This window comes from Podarcis gaigeae (assembly GCF_964106915.1).
Source record: "Podarcis gaigeae genome assembly, chromosome: 4".
Lineage (NCBI taxonomy): Eukaryota > Metazoa > Chordata > Lepidosauria > Squamata > Lacertidae > Podarcis > Podarcis gaigeae.
In genome coordinates, this window is record NC_139677.1 from 15,010,145 (window position 1) to 15,035,421 (window position 25,277).

The window sequence follows — 25,277 nt, forward strand, 5'->3', positions numbered from 1 at the left end:
GCGGGAGGCCCCATTAGCTAAAGTGGTACCTCAGGTTAAGAATGGTTTCAGGTTAAGAACAGACCTCCGGAACTAATTAAGTTTGTAACCCGAGATACCACTGTATATGTACTTCATGTCCTCTTCATGTAGCTAACGAACTAAATTTTCTGTCATGAAAGCTGGTATGTCAGAAACAAATTGTGGCCCAGTTGCAGTTCTGGTACTTGTGGTCTGGGTTTAATAGTTCTATTATGCTGCGTTGTATTATCCCGGGCAATTGCTGGGTTTGGTATAGTTTTGATAAGAGTTGTAAAGGACCTTGCAAAGATTTTTAGTTTTGAAAGGTGATATGTATATTTATTAAATAAAATGAAATAAAATCAGTCTGTGCTTTATTATTATTTTGTACAAATTAAGTAAAACAAGGAAACCGGCATGCATTTATTGCCGTACAGTGTTATTCTTCTTTTTACAATCACTGGGAGAGCGAACAACTGTGCAGACTCCATAAGCAAGCACACCCCTGCCCCACCCAGTTCTGAATCTTGCTTCAGATTAGAACATTTTATCCAGCATCACCCACACATTTACTGCCTTAAGCGCTAGAAACTTTTTCCAATTTTTTTTTTTAAAGCTAGGATTCTGGCCCCTTCTGGGCCTGTGATTGCATGAATAGGGAAAGCATAAAAATCAAGGCAGACGATAGGATGTATGCGTGGCTGAGAGTGAATCAGAGCATGGAGAAGGTCAGTCAGGGCATCAGCGATTCAAAATGGGTATTGATAATGGCCATCATCTTTCAAGACCATACCTTTTGGAGAACTGCAAAGAGAACTAAATGGTGCCCTGGTGCCTTAGCCGCTAAATGGTGTCTTACATTCTCAGTTGAAGGGCAGGTGTAACCTAATAATAGAATCTAACAAAATATGAGACAAGGGTCAGAGAAGCTGCCTGCAGTTCTGAGATTACTTTTATTGCCATTAGGGCCTGTTCACTTAGAAAATCAGAGTTTCTGTTACATTAGCATCACTTGAAATATTGTGCATATTAGCAGAACAATAGATTGCTTAATTTTTTCCCCTATTCCCATTCTATTTATAAGACCTTTAAAAAAGCCACACACCCAAAGAATGCCCTCTCCACTAATGTACAATACAGCAAGATTATTTTTTTTACTCTTAAACCAAAAAATGTGATGAACTGGAATCCAACAATGTGTTGATCGACTAGCTTCTGAGAGAGCACCCTTTCTGTATCCTGAACCTTTTCTAATTATTAACTATGTTGGCTATGTTTGCACAGGTTTCCACAGCTCCAAATACACCCACTGGGTGCTGCTCAAAGGGCCACAAAGCACGATTGTGCTGGTTCTCTAGGCTGTCCTCTTGCACCATTGCAGGAATTCTAATGATGGATGGTGTGGCGATCACACAGGGCCCCCGGACGTTTGACGGTCTATTGACCCTGTGCCACCACTGTGATTGCTTTCTTCGCTGCCACCAACCCGTTTCTCCTCTCGGGTACACACGGAGTCCAGTCAGTTGTTAACGTTAACAAATAATCAAGTTTATTTTTAGGCATGAACAAGCTTACGGTTTCAGTTAATTTTTCTTGGCAGTTTCTTAATCTTAGTTCCTTAACTGTCCTATGCCTTCCTAACAACTTCAAACTGATTATTCCAACTATCTATCTGACTCCACCTAACAATTCCTCTCACTCTCACTCACAACTCGACCAACCCACAGACTATTCCTCCCTCCTCCTTCTCCAACCCCCAACTCTCAACTGACTTTCACACAACTCCCCCTCTAACCCTAACTCCTCCTATCAGTTTCCACTGGCCAATCCCATCACACTCATTTTAACCCTTTCCTTATGACCCACCTAGGAGGCAAACGCCACAGATGGGCTGCTGAATCAATGTGTGAAACAACAGAGAACTTCAGAGCACACCCATTTTTAAAGACCAAAGGCCATAGCACTGTTTTTAAGGGCCATACTGCCAAGAAGCTAATTTCTACAGGGTAAAACTAGATAGCTAGTAGAGGAAGAGCGCCACAGCCAAAGATTAGAGTTAATGACTGGCCAGTATGGAAACAAATTTTCCTTAAATGGCAGTACAGCTGTAGGATCCAGTCTGGAGAAGTTCAAGCAGAATCTTTCACAGATGAACACCCCTTTCTGTACCAAACTCTGGTCTTTTATTCCTCTTCCCATAATCCCTCATCATCATCTCAGTCATGAAGGGCAGTGCTGTCTGCCCATACTGAGAAGGAAGCTCTCAACGTTCTTTTGTTTAACTCAGCAGCTTCTGAAAAATAAGGGCGGGAGGAGAAAACAATGCAGCTCACGGCAACCGTTTATCAATAGAAATGGGTATGTGGACAATTAACAATGGTACTATATGCTGCTGTATGGAATGTATGGGGTGTTGGGGGGATAGTACCTCTGGTGGGGGACATGTGGTGCTCCTTCTGGGGTAGTGGGGCTCTTACCTGTGGCGTCTGGAAGCTGTCAGCATTCAACAGTGGCCACAGCCCAGGAAACGGCTTCACCTGGTCGGCTAAACCAGGCAAGGGTAGCCAAATAGGTCTCAAACCCTTGGTGCATTAGGGACTTCTTCTGCATGTGAAGCAGACTGCATGTGAAGCGGATGGAGTGGATAAGACGAATAGCAAGTCCAATGGTGGAGACAGTTACTGCACATGCTGTAGAGGGAAGTGAGGCAACCTAGGAAGGCAGCCCATCGAGGAGAAGGAGAATCGTAAACTTCCACTCCCTTGCAGATATACTCATTTGTGAGAAAGGGGGAAGAAAAGGCTGAGGTGTAAGCCCTACACAAATCTGGAGTGGAGTCCCTAAGACGATTGAATGGCATCCTGTACGCCTCTTTCCGGCAACTCCTGCAGCCAAGCTGGTGCCAAACATATTGCTCAGCTTTCCTTTTGAGCGCATCAGCGAGCCTGAGAGCGGGGTCTTGCTGTCTGCCCTGACAGTGGCTTTGGTGCTACCCATGCAGCAAAAACAAAGTAGGATGCAGTAGTTATGAGTCTTTGCAGCCACAGCAGGTGCTGTGATTCTCCAGTGGTTTGGCTTCGCACCCAGAGGCGCAGTCCACTGACGTTTGAGACAGATGGATGCTGATAACATGCCGATGGTAGACCATTCATCAGAAGCCCAATCATTACATTCTCCCCTAACTTCAACTCCTGGACTCCACTTTACGAGTAGCAACCGCCTGCTGTTAAAATAATCCAATCTCTAATTTGCCGGCACTTGGACTACTGAAAGCAGAAACCAGAGAAATGCAAAAATTAACGTTGCAGTCGTTCTGCTGATGGCATGAAAGTCTACGATTTCAGTCTTTCCAGCCTCAACCTGCCATTCTTGTCCTGAATTACAAAGAGTAACTAGTGAATCTGTTTAATGAACAACTTTGTCATGTTGCCATTTGCCTTAGTCAGAGGCAAAAATGTTGCACCTATAAACTTAAATGAAATCCCGAGACTGATTCTCAAAGCGGTTTGTAACTGGAAGCTCTATTACCTTTAGTAAGGCTTGTGCTGAAGCAGTGCTTTTGAAGACTAGACTGTCTGATTTTAAAGGCTGCATTCCTAAAATTATGTTCAAGCTTGTACTGTATCAGGATTGCTGCCTCAGGCTCCCCTGACGCTCTCCCTGTACGCTCCTGACCAAGTTCTTTGAGGATAAGTCTGCCATAGTTGTATTCCCCACTGCTGCTAATCCTGGTGTGAAGGGGGAAAGAGAGTGGGGAAGGGGATAAGTGGGAAGCATTAGTTTTGTACGGCATTCTCCTCCTTTCTTCTGGCAGTTGGCTCAACGCAGTGCGAGTATTGCCTTGGAGCAAGTAGGAAGAGTAAATAAGCATGAATCAATCAGCTTTCATGGCTGGCTTCTGATGATGGTACAAACATAGCCTTGTGTCTGGAAGTCAGAAAAAAACCTGAAGCCTATTATAAAACTAGCTTCACATTTCCTCCGAGACACCAGTTTACAAGCATGATTTAATAGCACACAACAGCACAGAAATTACTTAACAGGAATGTTTATTTTATATAGCAAAACTCATTCAAATTATTTCAATCTTGAGCAATAAATAGGCACTTCAACAAGAGTATATATTTACAATGGCAGTCTGAATGCTAGGAATCATTTCAAAGTGTGCTTCTACTACAATGGGTGGGAGATGGCAACTACTTAGAACCCACTGCCAACATGGATTATAACAAATCCAGTGAGTATTTTGTTTTTCAATTATTCATAGAAAATTTAATCCTGATTAAGTATCCTTGGGCAGGAATTCATGGGTAGTTGATGACTGAAACTAACATTTATTTGAAATGCTTCTGTTAATTTAATCTGTGAATATGGCTTAATTATGATTGAATCCTCAATGTAAGAGTAATGAATTATATCAGGATTAAAATTCTAGTGCTGCATCACATACACACACCCCCAAGTTTAGGAGATGCTAGCCTGCTGTTTTTATAACCTTAACAATGCCAAGTTTTTGTTTTTTAAAAAACAAAACTCAAGTTAGTCCATCACCCTTATGCTCTTGTAACATTTGTCACAAACATGGTGTGTAAAAAGCAATTGGTAATCAAGCTGAAATCTGAACTGCATCCAAATCTCAAGGCAAGGAACTGTTTTTTCTTTTCGTTTTCAAAAACACAAATAACAAGTGCTACAGTTTGCTGTAAACATTTTACACTGGTTTCCTGGACCTATTACAATTTTCAAGTCCTTTTAAACTTCTGCACAATTTGCACGGTTTCAAAGCAACTTTAAACCAATATATTATTTTAATTCCAAAAGTGGTCTATGTGATCCATTTATGCTTGTAGTTATGACAATTTGGACCTAGTTCCAACATAAGATGAGGCAGTTTTTAAATGAAAACACCGAGGTTAAGAATTTTCTTTGACTTCATCCAAGGTGCTTTGTCACAATTTTTGAGAAAATCTGCCTCATACCTGCACTCGTTCAGCTCCTGCAGCAGTGTAATTCTGTATTTTGATTGTTTCGTTTCTCCCAAAGATCCTCTGTGGTGGATTCACTGCTGAAAATAGCTGCACATTTCCAAGTCTTTATTGCACATTTGTCAACGGATCTCCCAGATGCATCTCAGAAATGATGCCGACTTTTATGTCCAGATGCTACAGTAAGTGGCAGTGTTACTGAAGAGAGGGAGGACACTTCCCAGTACAGACTATGGGAAACAAAGAGTCGGTACAGGAGCACCATGGAGAACAACTGGCAGAGGATGACGCCTACGGTAATGACCTAAAATATGAAAGGAAAAGAGAACAAAGAAGAGAGCTTTGTAGGAAGAACAGAATATTCACTGAAATTTACTGGACCTACCCAGGAATTCAAGTTTAGAAGTTCACCTTGAGAATCGCCAGATCTCTTAAAACACAATTTTATGTAGTTTTTCATGGGATCTCTAAAGCTGCCTGCATACATTACGCACATGAAGGGGCAACACAGGTAGGAAGGGACTGTGCAGTTCCCTCTGGCCCCGCCATTCACGTTTTGCAGGCTTTCCTGGAACTTACACAATTAAGATATGAGGAAGTCTACATGCACAGATTTCCCTGCCTCAAGCATCCACACTAATGCCTGACGGGTGGGGCCAGGGGAACTTGATGTTCTGGGGGAAGGGAAGGGGATCCCACAACCCCCCTCTATACATGTTGCACCTTCATGTGGAATGATTGAAGGGGCCTACAGGGGGGGAAATAGATTCATAAATTCCCGTTACTTATCAAAGTTTAACAATCCAAAGTCTTGCATACAATTAAGCCTTCATTCGGTAACTGACTCAAGTTTTATTATGCTGTATCTACCTACCTTCTCTCGCTGGTAATCTCTTAACATTAGAGATATGGATACAAGACTTGGGTGACACAAAAACCACAGAAGACAGCCCTGAAAGAAGAAGGAAGACCACTATCAGCTAAAGAGCATCTCCATCTCCATCATTCAGCCTCATCACTGAGGTTCTTCTCCGAGGGCCTTCTGGCGGTTCCCTCACTGCGAGAAGTGAGGTTACAGGGAACCAGGCAGAGGGCCTTATTAGTAGTGGTGCCCACCCTGTGGAACGCCCTTCCATCAGATGTCAAGGACATAAAGAACTACAGTGGTACCTCAGGTTACAAACGCTTCAGGTTACATACGCTTCAGGTTACAGACTCTGCTACCCCAGAAATAGTGCTTCAGGTTAAGAACTTTGCTTCAGGATGAGAACAGAAATCAGGTTCTGGTGGTGCAGGAAGCCCCATTAGCTAAAGTGGTGCTTCAGGTTAAGAACAGTTTCAGGTTAAGAATGGACCTCCGGAACGAATTATGTACTTAACCTGAGGTACCACTGTATCTGACTTTTAGAAGACACTTAAAGGCAGCCCTGTTTAGGAAAGTTATCAGCATCAGCATCATCATGTCAGTACTAAAAGTCACTCTGTCCATTAATGGATCTCTAGTTACATATTTTGATTTTCATTTCACACGTTAAAATACATTCTGTAACTTACCAAGTGCTCTTCTGCATCAAGCCATAGAACATTATCAGAGTCTTGATGTGTAACATCATACCTTGCTTAACCAAACCCTATGTATGTATGTACTCAGAAGTGAAGTCTCACTGTGTTCCATGGGGTTTACTTCCAAGTAAGTGCATAGGATTGTAGCCTCAGACTACAATCCTGTATACAATAACTTGTAAATAAGCTCCATTAAGCACAAGAAACATTTGTAAGTACATATGAGATTGCACTGTTTTATTTTCCTCCAAACTAGTCACTGCATTCAATAGCGCTCTGGAAGAATACCTTGAGTTTCTATATGATGCACATACCTTGGTGAAAGTGATATAGAATTCTCTTTTCAGTGTGCTTCTCTCAGTTCGGATGATCTGGTAAAGTCCGCAGCCGAGCGACAGAGCTAGGCAAATTCTCAAGCCAATGAGAAGCCCGCCTGCTAAACTTTGGTGTGAGTGGTAGCTGTGATGATTTGTATCCTCAAACTGTTCCCAAATTAGCAAAATGCCCTGCAAAAGAACAAGGAACACAATTAGAAGATAGTGTCAGGTGGATCTTTCTTCATATAACTTTGTACAGTATAAAAACAAAATATGATGGCCCCACATTGTTAGTCTGGGCAGTGGAGAGAGGGGAAGGAGGAACAAAAAGAGTACAATTCGCTGAAGGCCTCTTCAATAAAACTGAGATTCTAGTCAGCAATTTTTTTTTTTTAATACAATCTTTTTAGGATGTGAGGTGGTCAGGGGTGGACAAAAGTTCAAGCACTCTGTTTAGGGCTGATGTGGATAATTTTGCCTCAATTACAGGGTCCCAATTCAGTGGCAGATTCCATCTGTTGACAACACCATGCAGGCTACTATGAGGTGTGATGGGCACTTGCCAAGAGAACTCTGTGAATGGGCTTTTCAGCCTTAGGAGAAGAAATAAACAAGCATTGGTTTAGAAATAATTAGAAGTATGTTGGAGAAGGAAACCTTTCACCTGTGCCCATTTAGCTTGTTTGTTTAAAAAAGTAATATAATCTTTCAATATTCCATATTTTCCCCTGTATAAGACTAGGCTTTTTCCCTAAAAAATAATATCAAAATAGGGGCCATCTTATACATGGGGGCGTCTATAAGATGGAAAATACGGTACACGTGTGTGTGTGTGTGTGTGTGTGTGTGAGAGAGAGAGAGAGAGAGAGAGAGAGAGAGAGAGAGAGAGAGATCACAGAAAAATTAAATGGCAGACAACACTTATCATGGCTGGTGTGCATATAATACAGGTAGCAGCTCAGGGCCACATGTTGTAATGGGGTTCTCAAAGGCATATGGCTGAGAGGTGAGAACTGCTTTTTCTGCTGAATGCCCATCGATATATGAAGCACAGAGGGCCAATGAATGAATGAATGCTTGGAGACATGTCTCTTTCGTTCTCTAGACCAGGGTGGATAAATCAAGGCCTAATCCCGTGGCACCCTGAGTTCATACAGGTAATAAGGGGAAACTAGGGAGTTTCCCCTAGCAACGGGACGCAGGTGGCGCTGTGGGTAAAAGCCTCAGCGCCTAGGGCTTGCCGATCGAAAGGTCAGCAGTTCGAATCCCCGCGGCGGGGTGCGCTCCCGTTGCTCGGTCCCAGCGCCTGCCAACCTAGCAGTTTGAAAGCACCCCCGGGTGCAAGTAGATAAATAGGGACCGCCTACTGGTGGGAAGGTAAACGCCGTTTCCGTGTGCTGTGCTGGCTCGCCAGATGCAGCTTTGCCACGCTGGCCACGTGACCCGGAAGTGTCTCCAGACAGCGCTGGCCCCCGGCCTCTTAAGTGAAATGGGCGCACAACCCTAGAGTCTGTCAAGACTGGCCCGTACGGGCAGGGGTACCTTTACCTTTTACTAGGGAGTTAAAGGGAGAGAACGGAGTGGTAAAAAGAGAAATAAAAGAGAAGCAGTGCCATCCACCTTTGGTGCCAATATGCGGTCTCCCACAGATTACCCTAAGGGTATGAAGCCCTTGACAGAAAAGAGTTTGTTCACCACTGCTCTAGACAATAGTCCAAGAAGTATATATTTTATATTTTTTATTTGAATTTGGTAGAGCTGCTGGGGGACGGTGGCAGATCAGTTACAGTGAACCCTCTAGTTACGTATACATAACTTTCAGGTTATGAACGTGGCAAACCCGTAAGTGTATACTTCTGGGTTTTGCCACGTGCAGAAGCGGCGCCTCTGCCTACGGATTTTTCGGGTTGCGGACGGATCCCTGGAACAAATTTAATTTGTATCCACTGTACTTTGGCAACTAGTAAGCCAATGCTGGTATGAAGAGAAAAACAGTTGGCCTGTGGCAGCGGCGGCAAACATGATGCCCTCTAGACACTGGGCTACAAATTCCACCATCTCTGACCATTTGCCATGTGGTCAGGAGCTGATAAGGATTTTAGTCCAACAACATTTGGGTAGGTGAGTGGGGCAGGCTGGCTTCCCCTGGCTTAAAACAGCAAAGAAAGTTCCTGATTAAGAGCAGATTTGAACGAGGGACTTCCCATTTCACACTTTGGGCTGATGCAGTATATCAGTGTAGCTAAAGGAGAGACTTTGAGTGACCCTGGAAATACTTAGCCATCAGTGAGGATTTAGAAAATGTACAACCAGGTACTCGGGGCTGCTACTTTTTCAGGAGCTAGGTATTACATTAAATCCTCTGTCAGCCTGCAAGAGCTCTTCTGAAGAGTTTTTCAATCATCTGTATCACTACCATCGACAGCAGCATTTGCAGTCTTTAGGGTTGGAGACCCTTTCACAACATTCCCAAAGGAACATCAGTATAGACAGCCTCTTCTCTTCATGCAGGATCATTATCACATCATATGCTTATTAATGTTTCTTAATTACCCCCAAAGCACTTCCACAGTAAATCAAACACCCAGCACGAAAACAGACCTGTGTTACCACGACAGCTATTGCAATGGCTGTGGATGTTGGAGTGGAATCCCACTGGAGAGGTTTACTCTGAGATTTCTTCATTCTCCCTATTGTCCATCCCATGCACAAACTGAGCAGCAGATAGAGCATCTGCACCTGAGAGATTATGTCGCACACTAAGGGGAAGAACATTAATATGATTGAATTGTCTGAATTACACCACCAAGAAAAACCTCTGTATAAAATGGCCTGTTGTAGGGCTTTACTTCTGCAAAACATACATAAGAGGTCAATTAACATTGTTGTAAACACTTCAATATAACTAGCAGGATAATCTAGCCTAGATAAATAGCATGCATACTGACCAGCACTCTTGCAGTATACAAATTCATTTAAATTTTGTCCATTGGTGTTCCAATACAAAGCTTCCTGTATACATCAGCTTTTTCCTCAATATTTAGAGCCTCTGCTGTACACAATGTCCTCTAGTGGAGGAATGCAATTTTCATAATCTGGACCAGACTTCCCCAACCTCGGGACCCAACATCTTCATCACCCCCAACAACCGGCCATGATGTTAGGGAAGAGGCTGGTCCAGAGCTTTAATGTGGTTGTCACTGCAACCACAGCATGGACAGTTTGCAGGGACAGCCTTGCATGGCTTTTAAACGTATTTTTGGAATGCTTAAACGAGAATCAGATATATGGAACACACAAGGAAGAAGGAAAATGCCATAAAAATATTTCTGAAATGAGAGGGGACAAAATGAAGGAGGACCATGATTTCATGCTAATGTTTTCCCCCTCCCTCTTGAGAGTCTGTACACGTCATCTATCTAGAGCTGTTCTGTATGTGTCCAGAAAAGCATCTTTTAAAAAAAAAAAGTCTACATCACCGGATGCATGTAGTACAGTGGTACCTTGGTTCTCAAACGCCTTAGGTTCCCAAATGCTGAAAACCCAGAAGTAAGTGTTCCGGTTTTCGAACGTTTTTCAGAAGCCGAACATCCAATGGGGTTGTCGGCTATTGTTTCTGGAGAACCTGCACCAATCAGAAGCTGTGCCTTGGTTTTTGAACATTTCAGAAGTCAAATGCACTTTCGGAACAGATTAGATTGGGTGCTTTTGTTTCTGCCATTTATTTTGCGTTTTTGTTTTTGAGGCTTTTTTGCTTCATTTGTTTTTGTGACTGTGTGGAACCCGGTTCAGCTACTGACTGATTGGTTGTGCGACTGAGAAAATGGATAAAAGCCCCCCCATCCAAACAATGACTATCATCAGTGCAGGTATGAATTTTTTTAAAAACATTTTTTTTAAATCATCTACAATGCTGTCTTATTTAATGGTACAGTACATTGATTATTGCATTAATTTTATGGATCAATGGTCTTGTTAGATAGTAAAATTCATGATAAATTGCTGTTTTAGGGGTTGCTTTTAAAAGTCTGGAATGGACTTATCCGTTTTGCATTACTTTCTATGGATAAGTGTGCCTTATCCATTGGTTTTGGAACGCTTTGGTTTTGGAACAGATTTTCAGAACGGATTAAGTTTGAGAACCAAGGTATCACTGTATTTGCCACACAACAGCAACACAGTCACCTTTTGTACACTGAAGGTCAACAATTGCAATAACTAGGGATAGAAATGTGTTTTTCCCCTGACACTGGCAGGAGATACACTGGTTTGCAATTAAGTAAGTTTCGCCACAACAAAAGCATTGGCTGCTCTAATTAACACTGCACAGTCCTCCTGGAAGTACAAGAGCCCCAGGAAACAGCACAGTATTGTAAAAATTGTACCCAACAGATTTTACGCAATATGCTACAAAAAAATAAATAAATAAAATTAAATTAAAATCAGCACATCTAAGGGTGGAGTCGTGTTGGCATATCTTAAAATAGTAAAGCTGTCAGGTTTAGCTTTTGCTGCAAGAAATTCAGCGAAGGCGTATGGAGACTTGAGTCTACAACGTCTGGGGAAAATGCACACCTCTTTTGTGAGGAAGCAAGAGAAAGAAACTGGAAGTGAGGAAAGGAGCAGTGGCAAATCACAGAGTGGGGTCTAACCTGTGCCACGTCTTTACAGGCATATTTGCACAAGAAACTGTCTGCCTGGAACACCCTAAGGGGGGGAAATGAAATTTGTTTAGCTGAAGCGATTTAACTTGTAGTTAAGCTGCAATCCTATATTGACTTATATGAATGAAGTTTTACTGATTTCATGGGGCTTAGTTTTGAGCAGAATGCTTGAGTGGACTCTAACACTGTTCTAAAAAGCGTAACTATTTTTAATAAAGAAGGGTAAAGAGCCCCATTTGCTGCAGGGACTCCTTCAGAAGCAGCCGGGAATTGCAACTCTGTGCAAAGACAGTTTTCTAGGTGTGGCTTAAAATTTTTATCTAATATTTTAAACCACTCTGACTTCCCAACAGACTCAGCATTTCATGTTATACAAGATATATTAACATCCAGATAACGTGCTTCCCTAAAACCAACGTCCTCATTTGTGAGCAGCTCAAAGAAAGCAGGATGTACTTACACTCTGCAAGGCTTCCCATAAAAGGTGCTCCTACTCCATTTTTAGAGTAACTAAAAAGGAAAACCAGCTTGATAAATTAGCCTATACTAAAGAAATACGCATCATAAAAGCATAAACTGATTGCAAAACACAACCACCACTAATATTATTTTTGGATATTAAAAAAAAAATGAAAATAACTTTGTAAAAGCTTTAAGAATACATAACATGAAAATCAGCTGGGTTTGCCTCCAGCTTGTAAATGATAAAGGAAATGGGCAAATCTACTAGCATATAATTATTTTGCATTCCGCACAGAAGCTCCAGAATTTTCTCATATGAATTTCTGTGAAGCAGATTTGACTTCTTAAAAGAAGAGGCTACACTAGCGGTGCGCAGTGGCATGAAAATTGGATTGATTTGGAGGTCTCCTGCCTCCCAAAATGCAATGCCAATACCTCCCATCATCCTGAGTTGGATTAGCTGCTGCACATAATGGCCTTTCTCTGCACTGTATTTCCTATTTTTCTTTAGGTCCACAAGTTTTGCAACAAGTGGAGCTGTCCAAAACGTTGCCTGCAGAACACTGAAAAGCTGGCGATTGCTTTTTGTGGAAGTGCAGCAGAAGAGGACTTTCAAAAACTTAAAAGCTTTTATTTATTTACTTTTTAAAGTGTTTTTTAATTGGAGGGCAAAAGAGCAATACATATATAGAGAGAGTGAGAAAATGCACTTGATTGAATTTATATAACTCTTTTTACATAAAGGGGAAATACTGAAACAAAATGTCAATACTATTCTGTTCCGGAGTGGTAAGAAGGTAAAGGGACCCCTGACCATTAGGTCCAGTTGTGGCCGGCTCTGGGGTTGCGGCGCTCATCTTGCTTTACTGGCCGAGGGAGTCGGCGTACAGCTTCCGGGTCACGTGGCCAGCATGACTAAGCTGCTTCTGCCGAACCAGAGCAGTGCATGGAAACGCCGTTTACCTTCCCGCCAGAGCTGTACCTATTTACCTACTTGCACTTTGACGTGCTTTCGAACTGCTAGGTTGGCAGGCGCTGGGACCGAGCAACAGGAGCTCACCCCGTCGCAGGGATTCGAACCGCTGACCTTCTGATCAGAGCCCTAGGCTCTGTGGTTTAACCCACAGTGCCACCCGCATCCCCTCCAGAGTGGTAGGCCTCAGTTAAGTTTAAATGCAACAAATCTAGAGGAACCAACAATAATGACAATTGATCAATACATCTGAGTTGAAAGGAAGCTGAAGCATACATGTTTAATTACAAGAAAATAAAATTAAGGTGGAAGAACACCTTTAGAACAGCATATTTAGGCTTTATAGTAGAAAGTGACAACAGTTTGTTTCTTCACCTGTTTTCAGCACTGAATTGTATTCCCTACTACAAAACCTAAATGAGCTCTGCTAAATGGTTATTTCCTATCTCACTCTTTTGTACAGAGAACAGTGGATGATCATCTATTGGGGATGGTGTAAATATTAGGAGATAGATGTGTTTCCTACACACCAGTGTTTCCTGCAGCAAATATGTATTACGTAAAGTGTGGGAAACATTCACACCTGTGAATGCATATGGAGACTCTGGCGATTCAGGGTTCCAACATACATTTACATGTTTGTATGTCTTTTATGCTGCTCTAGGAAACAGCAGTGTAATACCGTGGTACCTTGGGGTACAGACGTTTCAGGTTACAGACTCCGCTAACCCAGAAATAGTACCTCGGGTTAAGAACTTAGCTTCAGGATGAGAACAGAAATCGTGCTCTGGCGGTGCGGCGGCAGGAGGAGGCCCCATTAGCTAAAGTGGTGCTTCAGGTTAAGAACAGTTTCAGGTTAAAAACAGACCTCCAGAACGAATTAAGTTCTTAACTCGAGGTACCACTGTATTGCAATATATGTAGCAAAAACATTTATTGTGCAAAGCAGGGAGCTGCCCTAAGATACATGTTGCCTACCTTTGCACAGTTATTCAGGTAATTGTATCAGTGTGCCTGCGAGTTCAAAACCTGCTGTTCCCCTGTGCTGGGGCAGACCAGCACCCTGTATTTTGCTCTCCCACCCTTGTGTGGTGATTTGCAGAAAGAACATTTCAGATTCAATCTGAAGGGAACAAAGGAACCTGGGTAGCAATGACTTCTGGGTCAACTGCAGGCAATGGAGGATAATGGAGGCCACTTACACTGAGCGGCCTGATTGCTGTGAGGAAATGGGAAGGGAGAACGGGCAAAGCACCTTCTCAAAAAAGTTGAAAGGAAAAGTTTGAATTCTGAAGGGTCCAGCAGTGTTAAAGGACGCTCTATAGGAGCTCCCAAAGCTTCGGAGGGGGCGACTGGAGCTCCAAGATCAAGCACAGATACACGGTGTAATCGAGACCCACAGCAAACTGCCTCAAGAGCTGCCATTGAAGCAGAAATTCTCGAAATAAAAGAAATTTGGGCCAATTTGACAATGTAAATTCCTTCTTGAAACCTGAGAAGGTCACCACCAAAGCAAGCCCAGGGATGGGAGACCTGTAGCCCTCCAGATGTTGGACTCCACCCTGCATTTGCTCCAGGCAGAATCACCAATGATCAGGGGTAATCACTGTCAAACAACATCTGGAGAGGCACAAGTCCCCCATCTCTGACACAGACAGCACTAGACGTGGAAGACCAATGATGTTACTTGGTATGCCAGCTTCGTATGCCCAAAGGCGGAGGGTTTAAATTTACCTTGAAAAATGTAGGTAGTTAGCAAAAGCGGAAGCGGCTTGCAAGAGCAGAACAGTCGACAGAACTTTTAACACAGTGTGCATAGGCCCTGCTTTTTTAATCGTCTGCCACAATGTCTGAGCGTATATGCAAGCAGCGACGAAGTATGCCAGAACAAGCAGGAAGAAGAACTCATGGAGGCCTGCAAAGAGAAGAAGTACCTTACATAACATTTCTTTACTTAGATATTTAATGTCCAACCCTTAAAAAAACAAAAAAGGACCAGAGCTAAAATAGTGACAAAACACAGTAGCAACCTGACCAGATAAAATTTAAATTAAGAACAGAAGTCTCAAAGGGAAACTCAAAAGGGTTTCACCCAGTAAGGGTACTACAGAAAACGACTCATCTCTGGTGCGCAAAGATGAGCCTATTGAACAGGGGAAAGAAGTGGTCTCCCTAAGGTACAGCCAAAGCAGGGTTATTATTAATATAGGCCTATATACTGAGTAATTTCAACAAAGACAATTGCTAGCTCAGTTTTTTAAAAAAGGCTGGAAAAAAAATTCTATTAATAAATAGAAGCAAGAAACTACAGTGGTGCCCCGCAAGACGAATGCCTCGCAAGACGGAAAACCCGCTAGACGAAAGGGTTTTCCGTTTTGGAGGTGCTTCGCAAAACGAATTTCCCATGGGATTGCTTCGCAAGACGAAAATGTCTTGCGAGTTCCTGCGGGTTTTTCCCCCTTTCCCCCCCTTTTTCTAAGCCGCTAAGCCGCTTATCCGCTAAGCCGCCAAAAGCCGCTAATCGCGCTAATCCGCTAAGCTGTCAATGGGCTTGCTCTGCAAGACGAAAAAACCGCTAGATGAAGAGACTCACGGAACGGATTCTTTTCGTCTTGCGAGGCACCACTGTACAACTACTGCCCCAGCAGATTGTAAGTACTGTGCTCGTATATATACTCACAATACCAGCATAACAACACTGGAAATGCTGGAGTCTTATCAATAATTATATTTGTTACCTGTCTTTCATGTTCCAGAACAGGCTGCATCTAAAAAGATAATACAATACAATTATGCTGATATGCCCTAACCTATGTTGTTGTGTGCTACCTTTCAAGAGCATTGCAACCAATTTATTTCAAAGAACCAATTAAGATGTGACCAAAGAATATTTTGTTCCTTCACCAAAATAACGTAATAGATTTTAAAATAACTGTTAACTATAACACCAATATTTCCAGTGTGATGCTGGTACAATGAATATTGCTTACAAACCTTGGGGACAGATATTGGATTTTCTTGTTTCTGTCTAATAAAAACAAATAATTTGCAGCCTACTTTATTTTTACTAAGCCGGCAACCGTCTCTGTTGAAATTACTAAGTATATATGCAAACACACGCGTCTTGTCAGAAGTGTCTGAAACTTACTGTGCTTAGTGACAAGAATCTAGCCTTTGGGTAAATGTAGCTTCTCTTTGCAGTCATGGAATAGAGCTGACTTTGCAATACAAACATTATACGTTTGCCTTGAGGATATAGCATTTGTGAACAGTGCTCTCAACTCAACAAATCTGTTTATACGAAGACTTCTTTGTTGCTGTTTTAATGTCTTTTGCTAAAGCAGTTGACAAACACTGAGTGACTGAAATGTTTCAAGCACAGCACACACAGAAGTATAGTAAACGCCAGGATAGTAGTATATGCATGTCTGTCACTCCCAGGCTAATGCCACAACCATTGTGAATGGGCATCAAAGCCACGCTTCACACACAAAATATTATTGCTTCCCAAGAGTATGATTCTCTGAACCCTAGCTTGAAAGCGTCACCGAATTAATGGGATTTACTTCTGCGTAAACATGTGGAGGTTTGCACTATAAAAAAGTGCTTCCCATGCACTCATATCTCTATTTTTCCTCACAATGCCAAAAAGAGATGTTTGCAGCAAATATTCATAGCGATCACAGTGTTAGAAGAGGAGGTTCTCAGGTGTCTGTTGGCAGACATACATTTCTGTTCAAATATAATGCTGGACATACTGCAAACACCACTTTTTCATACGGAACAAAGAAGCTTCCACTTTTGCTTTAGACTTGCGGACACAACTGACTCACCAAGATTTTACTATGCCAACATTTGAGAGGCCGTGCAACAGATGTGTGAAACATTCATCTTACCACTAGATGTCATTGCTGCAACATTTAAAAGGCATAGCCAGTCCACAATGCACTTATTTTCAGTTTTGAATGAATGATGTTCATGTTCTATGGTGTGTAACATGAAGATGAATTAAAACCTGGTCCCTGAATTTCTCAATATTTTATTTTCCTTTTGTACTTGTCTGGATTTTTTTTTTTTTGCTGTGTAAGAAGTAGTCATTTATCTCTGTTACATTGCAAATTCTTAGCCCATTCAATGAACCCCAAAGAATTTTCTTTAAAGCTGTGTTTGCAGTCAGAACTAAAGTGCCATACATATATTAGCAACTAATGTTAATTATGCAATAATAAAATTGAAGTGGTTGATTCTATTAATATGTTACTGTATCTTCTGAGACATCACAATTAGAATGCACCAAAAATGGAACTAAGTAGATACTTTGGGTAATTGTCCTGGATTGTGGAAAAAAGGTAAAAAAAAAGTGGGTGAACACTAATCTATTAGGGCAAATTAAAGTTATCAGACACTTCAAAGTCATCGTTATATGACTAATCCTATACTTTTTCCAAGCAAGTATGTTTCCCTCATCCTTTAGATAACTGGATAGCAACATCTAATATATGTATACAATTTAATAGGTTATTTTTGCCTGTCACTTCCCCAACCAATTTCCTCCAAAGTCCAGAAGAAACATCTTACCTGATTCCCCTGCACTAAAGTGATCTAAAGGATTCCCTTCCGCATCTGGATTTAGTAACACCATTTCAAATTGAACTTCCTCGGATTCAGAGTCCTCATAATTCACCACACAGGTAAACTTGTCAACATAAAACACATACCATGTGTCAGGATACGGAATCTGGGACACAGTCAAATTTTGTTCTGTGCTGTTCAGGTGCACTGCAAAAGGAACCAGACTTGAATAAACTCAGAAGGCTTTGGCTTACAGGACATAAAACAAGGCTAGAAAACAAGAAACTTTTCAGGTTAGCTATGGCTAAGGAATGCACAAGCCGTTTTTCCCAGATGCACATGCATCAAGGTGCTTTTTAAAAAACAGGTCCATATGATGCATTTGTGTTACATGTTTTAGTGTGCCTGTACCCCTTAAAAACCATATGGTTCAATGCATACACATGTTAAGCAGTTTCAGTTATCTTTTAATTTCAGTAGGAGGCAGTTAAGCATGTGCATAACTAACTCACTGCAATCAATGGGATATAAAAGTGCTAAGCTCTGCTTAGATTGTGATCATAATATTTGGTCTAGTTCAAATGTTAATTCAGTGGCATGCCTTCAGCCCCAAACCACATTCTCAATTCTCTACTTGTCCATGGGTAAAATCTGAACAGGCTGGGCTAAAGGAAAAAAAAAAGGGGGGGGGGAATTCAATTATAACTAGACTTGTTCATATAAATACACACATGATACTACAATAATGTTTTTAGTATCTGTTCAATTCAGTTATATAATTATACTGTCCTGAGATGTAATTTGCACATCTTTATTTTGATCAATAAAATTAAGAATGATCATGATTAGCACTTCTTTGATAATAACTGTAAGAGGAACTTCAATATTTTGTACATTAAATATTTGTGCTCCACAAATGTTATATTAAGCTTTAGATTCTGAACTGCTGACTTCATTTTCAATGAGTCTGTAATTGGACCAAAGTAGCGTATGGGGAGATAGGATGATACAAATGACTTAATTTTCCCAGAAACTAAACAACACTGCACACTTATTCTATGCTAGCTTACTTATGAACTAAATATTAACAGTCAAGATATTCAAAGACAAACCACAATTAAGTGATGAAATTTGTTTTAAACCAGCTGTAAAGAGAGCAGAGCAGTCTGCAAGTATTTTGAAGAGATAAAATGTTTAAGAGAGATGAGAAGCAAATATTTAGAAAATAGACACTTTGTGCAGTGCAATTCTATGCGTATCTACTCTGAAGTAATTGCCCCTGAGTTTAGAGGAACTTGCTCCCAGGTATGTGTATACAGTGGTGCCCCGCAAGACGAATGCCTCGCTAAACGAAAAACCCGCAAGACGAAAGGGTTTTCCGATTTTTTAGCGGCTTCACAAGACGAATTTCCCTATGGGCTTGCTTTGCAAGACGAAAGCCCATAAGGAAATCTCCAGGGACAGCGGGGAACCCTCCTCCCACCGCAAGCCCCGGGAACTGAGGAGAAGCTGCGCGCCTTCCCCTCTGTTCCCGGACCTGTCCTGAAGGCTTGCGGCGGGAGGAGGGCTTTCCTCCCCACCGCCAACATTCAGAATGCTGTTCTGAATGTTGGCGGTGGGGAGGAAAAACCCTCCTCCCACCGCAAGCCCCGGGAAGAGAGGAGAAGCTGCGCGCCTTCCCCTCTGTTCCCGGACCTGTCCTGAAGGCTTGCGGTGGGAGGTCCGGGAACAGAGGAGAAGGCTCACAGCTTCTCCTCTCTTCCCGGTGCTTGCGGTGGGAGGAGGGTTTTTCCTCCCCACCGCCAACATTCAGAAGGCTGTTCTGAAGGCTGGCAGTGGGAAGAAAAGCCCTTCTCCCCCGCCAGCCTTCAGAAGAGTTCCCCGCAGGGCTCTCCAGGCTGCAGATAGCAGCCTGCTGCCCCTATCCGCAGCTTGGAGAGCCCTGCGGGGAAGTCCTGCAGGGCTCCCCAAGCTGCGAATGTCTGCCCCGCGCCCCTGAAGCAGAGCGCCCCTCGCGCCTGGCAGCAGGCTGCTATCCGCAGCCTAGGCAGCCCTGCAGGAACTCTTCTGAAGGCTGGCGGCGGGAGAAGGGCTTTTCTTCCCACCGCCAGCCTTTAGAAGGCTGTTCTGAAGGCTGGCGGTTGGGAGAAAAGTCCTCCCCCCCCCCGCCAGCCTTCAGAAGAGGTCCGGGGACAGACTGTCCCCGGACCTGGTCTGAAGGCGGTCTCCCTAGGAACGCATTAATTGATTCTCAATGCATTCCTATGGGAATCCGTGCTTCGCAAGACGAAAAACTCGCAAGAAGAAAAAACTTGTGGAACGAATTAATTTCGTCTTGCGAGGCACCACTGTATAGGATTGCAGACTTATCGATGTATCTTAAAAACTCAGACATTATGCCAGCAATGAGGAACTTGGGGTCCTCCAGATGTTCTTGGACTGCAGCTCTCACCGTCGCTGACAGTTGGTCATGCTAGCTGTGGCTGATGGGAAATAGAGGCCAAAACGTCTGGAGGAACGCACCTTCCCCATTGCTGCCCTAAAGCTCTTGGCATAAAAGCAGGGATGGGAAACCTGTAGCTACTGAACCAGCTCCCATCAGCCTCACCCAGCCAGAATGGTCAAAGGTCAGGGATGACAGCTTTATCTGGACGGCCATAGTTTCCTACTCTTGAATGTGAGCATAGTCCAGGGGTGGCCAACTCCCAAGAGACTACGATCTACTCACAGAGTTAAAGACTGGCAGTGATCTACCTCCTTTTGGGGGGTTCAGGTCAAAGAAGTTGTTGAGCTTTTTTAGGGGAGCCAAACTTGTTGAGCTTCTTTGGGGGGAGCCAGTGATCTATCAGTGATCTACCACAGATGTCCAGTGATCTACCGGTAGATCACAATCAACCTGTTGGATGTGCCCTGGATAGTCTATACCTGTAAGAGTTTGGAGATCTCCGAGAGGAGAATTAATATCAGCTTGGATTCTAACAAGTTCATAGTAGAAAAGTTTCCTCCTCCTAATTGCCCTCTAAACCCCAACCAAAATTGTTTAGGAAGGCTCCTGATTTCCTGGAGAGGGGTTTTGGTGGAATAATGGGCTGGGAACTTATCTTAGGAGGCAAGTCATTTTTTTCAATAATTACAAAACTTTTCCCCGATGGATTATCATGACAGTTTTGATACTTCCCAGATTAAAAATGGTGGTCACAGAGTGAGCAGGCTGCTTTCTGGATTGAGGAATGAGCAGCCGACATGCTGTTGCGTGCATTTTGCATGTGCTGAGCTGCTTCTTGGACATGATGCATTGCTGTGCATATTTTTATGTGATGTGCTATTGCACATGCTTGCTCATGACACAGTTCAGCCTACTGCTGCATGTGCTTGCATGAGACACACTGCTGCACACATTACTGTGTGAATGTGCTGTGCATTGCTACTGCATGTATATTCCCCCAATATGAAAATTGTGGCTGAAAAACCACAGGAAAGTGCATGTATGAAGGCTAAGTTGCAATCAGGCACAAGATATACTGCTTGCATGGCATGGAAGTTAAGTCTAGGTACCTTGGCTTACGGGACGCAGGTGGCGCTGTGGGTTAAAGCCTCAGCACCTAGGACTTGCCGATCGAAAGGTCGGCGGTTCGAATCCCTGCGGCGGGGTGCGCTCCCGCTGCTCGGTCCCAGTGCCTGCCAACCTAGCAGTTCGAAAGCACCTCCGGGTGCAAGTAGATAAATAGGGACCGCTTACCAGCGGGAAGGTAAACGGCGTTTCCGTGTGCGGCTCTGGCTCTGGCTCCGGCCAGAGCAGCGATGTCACGCTGGCCACGTGACCCGGAAGTGTCTCCGGACAGCGCTGGCCCCTGGCCTCTTGAGTGAGATGGGCGCACAACCCCAGAGTCTGTCAAGACTGGCCCGTACGGGCAGGGGTACTTTTACCTTTACCTTACCTTGGCTTACAATTCCATGCCTTTTGTTTACATGAGCAAATTTATAAACACCATAAGTCTTCTCTTGGTTTTTCTTCATCCTAAACCTATTGTTCAACTGATGCATATAATAAGCTATGAACTGACTCAGTATATTTATGACACCCACCGCCCTTTCGAACTCACTTATCAGCTGAGCTTTGGACAATCTCTCTTTACAGCTGTAATCCTGGTGGCTTTCTTGCAGCTTTAGCCATTCCTGAGCTTGAAAGAGGTGAAGTTTGGCTTCTTTTCCAACTGCTGTTGCTACATTGTTGATTCTGACATACAGAAGAGCACAATCACCTTGATATTTAAAAAGAAGTCAAAGTCTATTACACAGATAAAGACGGAAATAAAGGAGAAGTATTATCTAGATGGCAGAATCGCCTCTTAATGCAAACTGCTGCCAAGTGTTCATTTTCCTACCAATATTTAGGTCAACAAATAGTTGTATTAGATGCCTGCAATTATTTTTCCAGCTTACATCAAGGCACAAAAAAAATCCAAACTGTGAAAATGCTCTACATTGGGCTGCTATATATTTATCTTAAAATAGGGTTGTAGAACCTAGATTTATTTGGGGAAGGGCACTTTGGACATTCTGACGTGGGTATAAAAAATGTTTTGGATTGTCCCTGCTGCAGAATACAGCAAAGTGATTTCAGTTGGCTCAAATCAGACAGCTAAGACCTAGGATGAGTGACACCCATGTACACACTGGATCTCTATGGAAGCAACCCTATACACAAGACACTGTCATAAAGCAAGCTGGTATAACTTAAACTAGGGTAAAATTACACCAGATCCAGACTCCGTTCAGCAGTGGGGCTGCAGCTGGCTGAGCCTGCCTAGGTCTGGCAGAGAGAAAGCAATAGTGTTCAGGCTTAGGATCCAACCTAAGTCTCTGCCCTCTGCCCCTATAGCACCCTTTATTCAGGGCTTACCTTGGGCCTACGATTACTGGGGAAATCTCATAACTCCAAACCAGCAGAAAGGAGATGCGACTAGCAAGGCAATGCTTGTCATCTGACAGCTGCCTGTAGGATAGATAGCTCAGTCAGTAGAAGAGCATGAAGCACTTTATCTCAGGGTTGTGAATTTGAGCTCCACGTTGAGCAAATAGATTCCTGTATTGCAGGGGGTTGGGCTAGGAGACCCTCGTGATCCCTTCCAACCCTGCGATTCTATGACCCTCCAAAGGGGAAAACAAGAAGCAGTGACAACAGGAAAAAACCTCCTGCTGCAACAGCACCGTCCTCCCTCTTTGACAGCGAATGCTGTTTGTTAAAAGTGGGGCATGCAAAAATTTAATTGCCTACCTTATATAAAAAGGTAAAGGACTCATGGACAGTTAAACCCAGTCAAAGGCAACTATGGGGTAGTGGCGCTCATCTCGCTTTTAGGCCAAGGGAGCTGACGTTTGTCCACAGACAACTTTCTGGGTCATGTGGCCAGCATGACTAAACCGATTCTGGCGCAATAGAACACCGTGACAGAAACCAGAGCACACGGAAATGCCATTTACCTTCCCGCCACTGCGGTACCTATTTATCTACTTGCACTGGTGTGCTTTCGAACTGCTAGGTTGGCAGAAGCTGGGACAGAGCAACGGGAGCTCACCCCATGGCGGGGATCTGAACCTCCAGCCTTCTGATCGGCAAGCCCAAGAGGCTCAGTGGTTTAGACTACAGCGCCACCCACTTCCCTTTACCTTTACAGTCACTTATATATGCGGGACTAAATGGTCTAACCACTGAGCCTCTTGGGCTTGCTGATCAGAAGGCTGGAGGTTCGAATCCCTGTGATGGAGTGAGCTCATATTGCTTTGTCCCAGCTCCTGCCAACGTAGCAGTTCAAAAGCACACCAGTGCAAGTAGATAAATAGGTACCGCTGTGGCGGGGAAGGTAAATGGCATTTCCATGCGCTCTGGTTTCCATCATGGTATCCTGTTGCACCAGAAGCGGTTTATTCATATTGGCGAGATGAGTGCCGCACCGCATACTCACCTCTGACTGGACTTAACCACCCAGAGATCCTTTACCTTACCTATATAGGTGAATATATATATGGCTGCAAGATCAGCTGAGGTCCAGACAGAGCCGTAGCTACAGGGGGAGGTAAAGGGCAGTAGGCTTCAGGGTGGGGCGAGTCTCAGAGCCCCCTGGAGTCGGGGCAAACCCTTGTCAAAAGGGCGCATAACGCGTGGAAACGCGCGCAAACAGCAGAAAAGGCCCTAGCACCGGATCCCTCGCATCCCTCCTTCTCCCAACCGAAGGCCCTGCTGCGCTCCATCCCGAGCTCGGCGCGCATAGGATCGCGCTGCGCAAAGGCGCATAACGCGTGGAAACGCTCGCAAACAGCAGAAAAGGCCCGGGCACGAGATCCCTCGCATCCCTCCTTCTCCCAACCGAAGGCCCTGCTGCGCTCCATCCCGAGCTCGGCGCGCATAGGATCGCGCTGCGCAAAGGCGCTGGGCGGGATCCTCCTCCAGGCCGGGCCGCGCCCCGCTTACCGTGGAACTGGAAGTGCGCCGCCGCCTGGCCAGCTCCGGCGGCCGCGCTGGAGAAGCCGCCCCGGACCGTCTTGGCCTGCGCCGGCGGGAGCCACGCGCCCCAGCACAGGGCGGCACAGGCGAGCCACGAAAGCCCCATGGTCGTTCCCTCGCCGGCGGGAGCGGCCGCCTCAGTCACCGCTTTCTCTTCCCCGTACCACGTCTACAACCTCACGGGTGGGCGGGCGGGCGGGAGCGGGATTGACCGCGCAGCTAACCAATAGCGTTCTTCGGATCGGCGGGGTGGGCGGGGCCAGCCGATAGAGACGGGAATACTTCCGGCCTGCCGCCCGTTTGAATTCCCCCCACTTCTGCGCGCGGCGGCGGTTGCTAGGGAACGAGCTCTCCAACCGCGTGACCCGTCCGTGTTTGACGAGCCTGTTGATTGGTTGCTGGGTGGGTAGGGGGGCGGAGAAAGTTCCAAAGAAGGGCAGAAGGTGAGGGAACGCGGCGTCAGAAGGGGCTCGTGACGTCATGGCCACGGGACACGTCTTATACAGGATGATTATTGTCATTATGATGATTATTTATTGAATTTATATACCCCGAGGTCTCAGAGCGGTTCACAGAACAAAATCAAAAGATAAAAGCACCAAATATATAATCAATATTCGTATTCTACTTTATAGTCAGAATCAGAAGTATTTTTTATTTGCATCATCCACTAAGCAATAGCAATAAAATAACTTGTACTGAAGAGATAAAAACTATACAAAATGTATTTTGCAGGTTTACATCAATAATCAGATAATAGATCTTATTCTAATTGCCCCCGCTAAAAGCCTTTCAGTTTTTGCTGTCACTTGATCATCTTTATCTTCTAAAAGAAAGCAATGGTCGAGCGACAATAATAGATGGGTAATAACTTCACTCCTCAAATCTTTACAGAGTGCAAGCCAGAAGCACACGAGCCACTGACTCAATACTGCCATCTCCACAGAGACGCAACCGTTTGTCCATATGACAAGCACTCACATTGCCCACTCATATTTTTCATTAAACCAAGATATGAACTATTTCTCTCTGTGCATGCCTCCCCTTTAAAAAAAAAAAAAATTGTACAGTATAGGGAGTCAAACCAACCCCACTACTGTAGCCTATTTGCCTAACCTGCTTTGTTTCAGAATTAAAAAGATTTGCGAAGGGTGCCAGGAGACCTCACTGCAACATACACTCCACATTAGAGTAAATAATTTTCCAGAGTTGACCTTTTCATATATTTCCTTCGTG

At 43.9% G+C, this 25,277-nt stretch overlaps 1 protein-coding gene across 2 annotated transcripts; it reads right to left on the minus strand.

The window, feature by feature from the left end:
• Positions 1–357: 357 nt before the first annotated feature.
• GPR180 (G protein-coupled receptor 180) lies at positions 358–24,392 on the minus strand. Of its 2 annotated transcripts, XR_014563393.1 has the most exons (10): positions 24,009–24,392; positions 21,640–21,798; positions 17,543–17,743; positions 14,699–14,879; positions 11,990–12,039; positions 9,467–9,624; positions 6,863–7,054; positions 5,860–5,937; positions 4,980–5,289; positions 358–2,163 (listed from the first exon to the last, which is right to left on the minus strand). XR_014563393.1 is itself a non-coding variant. In XM_083735322.1 (9 exons), the coding sequence occupies exons 1-9, from the start codon at positions 24,145–24,147 to the stop codon at positions 5,131–5,133; spliced, it is 1,317 nt and encodes a 438-aa protein (XP_083591448.1). In that variant the 5' UTR covers positions 24,148–24,392; the 3' UTR covers positions 4,033–5,130. The 2 variants fall into 2 exon arrangements, 1 of the variants encoding a protein (XP_083591448.1); XM_083735322.1 differs by lacking the exon at positions 358–2,163 and having other exon boundaries at positions 4,033–5,289.
• Between the last annotated feature and the right edge of the window lie 885 nt (positions 24,393–25,277).

Bases quoted from the DNA above. Each gene is read 5' to 3' on its own strand.
- GPR180 (XM_083735322.1), bottom strand. From the start codon at position 24,147: ATGGGGCTTTCGTGGCTCGCCTGTGCCGCCCTGTGCTGGGGCGCGTGG. The intron at 12,040-14,698 runs GTAAATTTAAAC...TTTCCTTTTTAG, and splicing joins AACTACCTACATTTTTCAAG to TTACTCTAAAAATGGAGTAG. The intron at 9,625-11,989 runs GTAAGTACATCC...TCTTCCCCTTAG, and splicing joins TATGGGAAGCCTTGCAGAGT to TGTGCGACATAATCTCTCAG.